This window comes from Asparagus officinalis, chromosome 3, assembly GCF_001876935.1.
Source record: "Asparagus officinalis chromosome 3, Aspof.V1, whole genome shotgun sequence".
NCBI classification, from domain to species: Eukaryota; Viridiplantae; Streptophyta; class Magnoliopsida; order Asparagales; family Asparagaceae; genus Asparagus; species Asparagus officinalis.
The window spans coordinates 70977226-70983626 of record NC_033796.1 but is presented as its reverse complement, the minus strand read 5'-3'; the positions used below and the strand labels follow the sequence as shown (position 1 = coordinate 70983626).

The 6401-nt window shown below is 45.5% G+C and overlaps 1 protein-coding gene across 1 annotated transcript; it reads left to right on the top strand.

Annotated features, from left to right (window-relative positions):
* LOC109835268 (fibrous sheath CABYR-binding protein-like) lies at positions 4039–5529 on the top strand. The gene is made up of 3 exons (XM_020403249.1): positions 4039–4141; positions 4204–5097; positions 5168–5529. Exons 1-3 carry the CDS (start codon positions 4039–4041, stop codon positions 5527–5529), a joined length of 1359 nt encoding a protein of 452 aa, XP_020258838.1.

Here is a 6401-nt window from a genome sequence, read left to right as displayed (position 1 = left end):
CGATCTATGTGATAAGTCCTCCATTTGCAGCTTTCATTTGTTGACATGAAAGCTATCTGATTGTAGCTTTCATTGTTGGAACTTGATGGGGACCAATTATCCATTGTGATTTGTAAATGAATATTTGCCCACAGCTCTCTACCAAGCAACTCATCAACTAAGTCCAACTTTCTATTTCTGAAATCATTATACTGCTCATCAGCATCTCTAATAGTTGCTAATATAATATTAGTCATGTTGTTGTCGCAGCCATCAAGATCAATCATCTCAAATATGAGACCGTGTTTGTAGCGATTGTAGAGCAGTGATTAGAAAGTCGTCTGATTGCAACTTCCATTGGTGAGGCTTGATTAGGGACCAGCTATCCATTGTGATTTTTAGACAGCCTACAGAACCCCCTCCAAAGTTTTCGAAAGTTCGCGGTTGACTGGGACGAATTTTCGGAATACTTTGGATCCCAAAATTTAATGTAATTATTGTTCACTCTGTCTGATTTGAAGACGTCGCAAATCTGGTCGTTGTAATGTTGAAATTATGTTACCCTGAACCAAACATCATAACCTTTGAGTCTTGATGACAATGACCTTAGTCAAATGAAACAAATCCTAATCCATCGTCAGACTCATTGACAGGCTCGTCCTTTTTCTCTACTTCCTTGGAGATAGGAACAACAATCATTCTTAGTAGATACAGTAGGGACAACAACGACAGCAAGGACGTTCTTGTAGGTATTAACGAACATGTGATGCGCCGCCGTGAGAGTCGGGTAAGAGAGAGCGGAGGATAGCGTAGCAACCATAGAAACACTAGTTGCAAACTTGTCAACGAGGTCATCCCCCATGAGGTTGAATACTTCTGGGCTTAAGACAGATCCATTGTCATAGACAGAGAGAATCGCAAGCCCACATGAGAGAAATTTTATCCTACATTTAATTAGGAGGACAATCTCAGAGAATTTCACTTTATTTCCTTTCTTGATCAGCTCAACTTACTCTTTGTTGGGATGAGTTGCGCGTCGGATCGAGCCAGACGATTTTTAATGCTATCGATTGTAATCTATCTATATTCATACTACCGACTCCCCAGCGGAGTCATCTGTTTCTTCTTAGCTTTGGTCACCTTGATGGCCACTTCTACTTCCCCCTATTTATTCAAGGTTGTGTCTTGGCCTCTAGCATCGGGAAATTCGTTTGGTTGCATTAAAACACACAGATGGACTGCCAAAGAACCGGAACGCAGAGCTGAACTCTGCGTTCAGAAGCTCATACGACGCACAGGTTGGTTGCCAAGGACATGGAACGCAGAGTTGAGCTCTGCGTTCAGAAGCTCAACCAACGCAAACGCACAGGCCGCGTTTGGCGGGATTCTGGGCCTAGAATCTCGCCCTGATTTGACAGCTCATAGCTGTCTATAAATAGACCGCTGGGTCAAATCAAAAGTCATCTGACTTTTCATCTGTCTTTTCTCAAAAAGCTTAACGAAGATTTCGTTTTGAACTCCGGTGAACCCTGTTCATCTTCCCCGATCATCATCCTCAATGGGCCCAGAAAGAAGACCGTCATTCGTCAAAGGTCGGCTGCTGCCGCTGCTCTGCGTTCTCGGTCTACCTCGGCAGTCGGCGGTGATGGAACTCAGGCTAGTGCGCCGTCGGTACAGGCTTCCCTCGTCGGTGGTAAGTATCGACCTTCATGGCCACAAAACTTGCTTTGGCGAGTTCTTTGAAAACCCTAGATGGGTTCTTGTGAACGAGGAAGATGACTTGTTTTTTTGATATTGTAACACAGAGTTGGAACTTTGCGTTTCGAATTTGAAACGTCGGAGTCCGACTTCTGCGTTTGGTGAAATTTAGCGCCAGGTTTGACCTGTGCGTTCGAAAGCTTAACGATGAGTTCGACCTCTGCGTTGATAAAATTCAACGTCAGGTTTGAACTATGCGTTCGAAAGCTTAACGCTGAGTTCGACCTCTGCGTTGATAAAGCTCAATGCCAGGTTTGAACTGTGCGTTTGAAATCTTAATGCTGAGTTCGACCTCTGCGTTGATAAAATTCAACGCCAGGTTTGAACTGTGCGTTCGAAATCTCTCAATCCTCTAGGGATTTTGATTAAAATTCCCTTTTGTTTTATTTCCTCATTGACTAATTGAGTACTTTTCTCTTTTTATAGTGCCTTACTCCTGCGAACCTCTTATTCTTCGTCACCATTTCGGGCGCGAGGGTGGCGTAGATTCCAATATGCAATTCAGTCTGCGTCAGGAACTCCTAATTTTTTAGGATGTAGACAAGGATCGTATTACCCTGATCTCAAATCTAAGCCTAGCTGTACTCAGGATTTTGGTGACAGATGCCAAATTCGAAACCGACTCCCGTAAAAAACTTACCAAACCGGCATTCCTGTTTGGCGATCATGTCATCATCCAAAAAGAAATCGTGACTGACGGCCACTATAAGTGGTTGAGGTAAATAGGAGATCGCCGCTTCTTTCTTCCTGATATGCATAGGATGTTTCCTATCGCTTACTATCAGTGCGCTTCCGTCCCTCGACATATGGATTGGGACCTTGTCCGGGAGCAAGATGGGGTAGCTATCGGGGCTTTGACCTACACAGGCGTACACACTGTAGGTTACAATCGACAGGTGTCCGCTTTGGAGCCCTGTTTGTTCTCACGGGGGTATCCTTTAGGAGAAACAGCTAGTATGGCCAACACTTTTATGCGGAGATTTCTAGTTGCGAAAGGAGAATTCCCTTCCTCAGTATTTAGGGCTCCTGGATGGGTACACTCTACCGAGACAGGATGGTGGACACGAATGACGAACTTCGTGGTAACAGAGTTAGAGGGATCTTTAGCTCAATCTGGGCTTGGTTGTCCTGTAATAGCTACCAAATGCGGTGTTGACTACAGCTATTACAATTTTTTCGCTGTTCTGGAGAACTATAACCCGGAGACGTGTACATTCTTCACACCAGTGGGGGAATTGGGGTTTGCCCTCCACGAAATGTATGACGTTTCAGGTCTTCTTTTTGGAGACTTGCCCTATAAGGAGTTCGTCCCAGGATCAAACGAGCTTAGGATTTTGAAGGAGAAGCATCCTGACATCTATGACACTCTATGGGAGGTGATGTGTCATTTTCAAATCTGCGCTCAATTGACGGGGGCCCAAGGACGTGGTATAAAGCAGCTATCCTGGGCTGATTATCTATTCCAGAATTTATCCCACAAAACTACTGATGTGTCTTGTCGGAACGTGAGTGCCCCTGAGACAATCCAAACTCTGATCAACGATGCTACGGCCCATTATATCAACGAGGGATTGGAAGAGGATTTCCCTGCACAGACTGAGTTTGAAAGTTTCCATCACCAGGCTGCTGTGCCTATTTCTGACAGGGCCTTGTTGGTCGGCTTCCTCATGTTGTGGCTAAAGCGATGTGTCATCCCTACGAGGCCCATAGATGCTGTGATGATAGAGGTAGTCTACCCGGCTGTCCTCTTAGCTTACGGGAGACCTGTGAACTTGCTTTCAGCTATGACTTGCTGTTTGCAGCATGGTTTGAGGGAGTTGTGCCTCGAATTCATTCAGGTGAAGGAGGTAGATTCTGAAGGAAAGAAGAGTTTGGTGACACCAAATCCTCGAGTTCCCCTGCCATATACCTATTTGATGGCATGGTACGTATCTCATTGCCCTCTTTTGATGAGTGCCCCATCTCCATTGGACGAGGGGTTCATCCCTTTTGTGCAGCGATTAGAAGGAGCTTCTTGGGAAGGCACATATGTAGTGAGGGTCCGTCAAATCTTGTCGAGAGACCTCAATTATCAACTATTCCGCTGTTTCCCAGACTTTGAAGGCGGTGACTATGGGCAAGTGTTCCAAGATACGACAGGTCCAGATGGTTTTACCCGCTTAGATGGAGGGGTCTTCCACTAGCTCTTGAACATTAGACCAGGTTATCTCCTCTTTAGGCAAAATAACAAATGCATAATTGAGCCGTATCAGCCGTATCAGCCGTATCGGTTTGCGCGCCAGTTCGGGTACGACCAATTATATGTTGGGAATCCCCGGAGTCAGCTTGCAATTGTTGGTAACATATACGAAGGAGCTAGGGCCTGGTACTACTCTACTGCAGGCTGCACTGGAGTTACCTTTAGGTTACCTCACAAGACGCCCAATTATCTTTCGTCTATAGCTTTTTGTAACTGGTATCACACAGCTTCCAAGATACCTGATTACAGGTTGAATTTGTCGGGGCTATGGGAAATTAGGAGGATGTACTCATCCAGAAGAGGATCCCGGGTATCTCGTCTGAAGGGAATCAATGAGTTCTTATCTTATGAAGGTGAGGCTGAAGAAGGAGCAGGGGATCTGGAACCAGAGAGTGCTCCAGTAGCAAGCCCTAAGGCTGCTGAAACTCCAAGAACAAAAGCAGCTGGAAAGAGGGCTCTTACCGAAGAAGAAGCAGTTCAGTACGAGAAACGTACTCGTAGGAAACTATTAGTAGACCCTCCTTCTCAGAAACTAATGGCGGATGCTTTCAAATCTGCTGGGAGAGAGGGGGAGCAAGAATCTGCTGACGCTAATCAACCCCTCCACACAAGACTTCACTCTAAGGGTCCCGCTTTTTCTAGTGACTTTTCCTCTTATCATCCTTTGGAAGAAGAGGGCGGGAACGAGTCGTTGATTGTGGATGTAGAGTCTTCTCCCGCTACGGAACCTATCATTTCACCATTTCCAGATCAGGCTTCAGATGCTACTCTGGAGACGTCACTTGCAGTGTCTCCTGTTAGAGAGACTAGGCCTCCTGCAGATGAAATTCAATCTCCCGCTGCTTCTGTGTTACTGCCATGGATGGAGGCTGCTATTCCTAGCCCAACGACTGGCATTATGACTAAAGAGGATGCCACTACAAGTTCTCCTGGATTATCAACAGCGAATGATGAGGAACCGTTAGACTACGGGACTTCTTCCCCTAACGATGGTGCTGGTGAGGAGGGAGGTGATGGTAATGAAGAGGAAGATGAAAGTGATGAGGATTCCACCGGTTGGGCTGATCCGCCACCGCCTTCTTCTGACAAAGCGTCTGCTTATGTTCCTTCTTCCCCTCTTGGTAAAGATTACACCTGCTGGTTTCTCTAAATTTCTTTTTTTTCTTTTATGCTAACTGTTCTTTTGTGTAGGTTCTCCGACCCACGAGACCGTTGATAAGACTTTATCTCCTGAACAGCAAGCAGCTGCTGCTTCTCTTTCTGAACCAACACCGGTAACGACTGCTTCTTTGCAAGAAGAATCCCCTACGCTAATGATTCCTCTTAAGTCTACGGGGACAGAGAGTGCGTTGAGTTCAGCCCAAGCAGGGACACTCATGGTTCTTCCTTCCAGTCCTTCACAACTGGATATTTCTAAGGCTTCCCCGGCTTCTTCTCGGTCGTCACTCACCGTCTTTGCACCAGGGTCTATGATTCTGAGCTCCTCAACAACATCTCCTATGAAGTCTTTAAGCCCAGTGGTTATCCCTTCCGTGCTTAAGATTCTTGTGTGAAATTTAGAGGACATGATGAAGGTGGCTATTGAGGAGGTTGGTGTCGGACGAGCTACGTTTGACTCTTTTAAACCAATACTCATGCCTTTCTTGGGTAGTATTCGACATGTGGATAACGCTCGTTGGTTTCAGCACTACTCAGAGAACCTCTCTCAATTGGAGAAAGATCTGAGGGCTTTGGAGGAGTTGTACAGTGTTGACCTTGCTGCCCAAATCACATCAACCTTCGATGATCTCAGGGCTGAAGCGACTCGCCGACATGAAGTTCTTCAAGAGAGCATCACTGAAAAGGAGTTTGAGATCGCATCCTTACAGGGGCAATGTTTTCAAAAGCAGCAGGCCGTAGTTGCTTCTAACACTGCCATAAAAACATCTCGTGTAGAAATTGATCGACTCAAGGTGGAGTTGGCTCGACACGAGGCTGAGCTCGCGCGAGAAGAAGAGATTTTGAAAAGGCTCACACTAGAAAGCGTGAAGACCTACGCCACTTATCGTTCATCAGCCCAGGATCTTGAACTTCTCCAAAAAGAAGCTATCACAACGACACCGGATGAAAACGAACTTAAGAAGAGAGCTGAAGTACTGGTACAAGCTGCTCATGAGGAGAAGATATCAGTGATTAAGTCCCGGCTCGCGTCTTTCAATTTTACTGGCCCAGGGGCTTAATTGTGCATTATTCTTTTTGTTTGACAAGAACAAGGTTTTTGCATCACTTTCTTTTGGCTTTTGAATAAAAAGTGATATTGATTTCTCATTGTTTCTTGTATTTATCATGTTTTGATTTTAGGTAACAAATCACGAGAAATGCCCGAGATGTATTCCCGACTTAGAATAGATCTCCACAATAGTCCTGATGCAGAAAATTCTCTTTA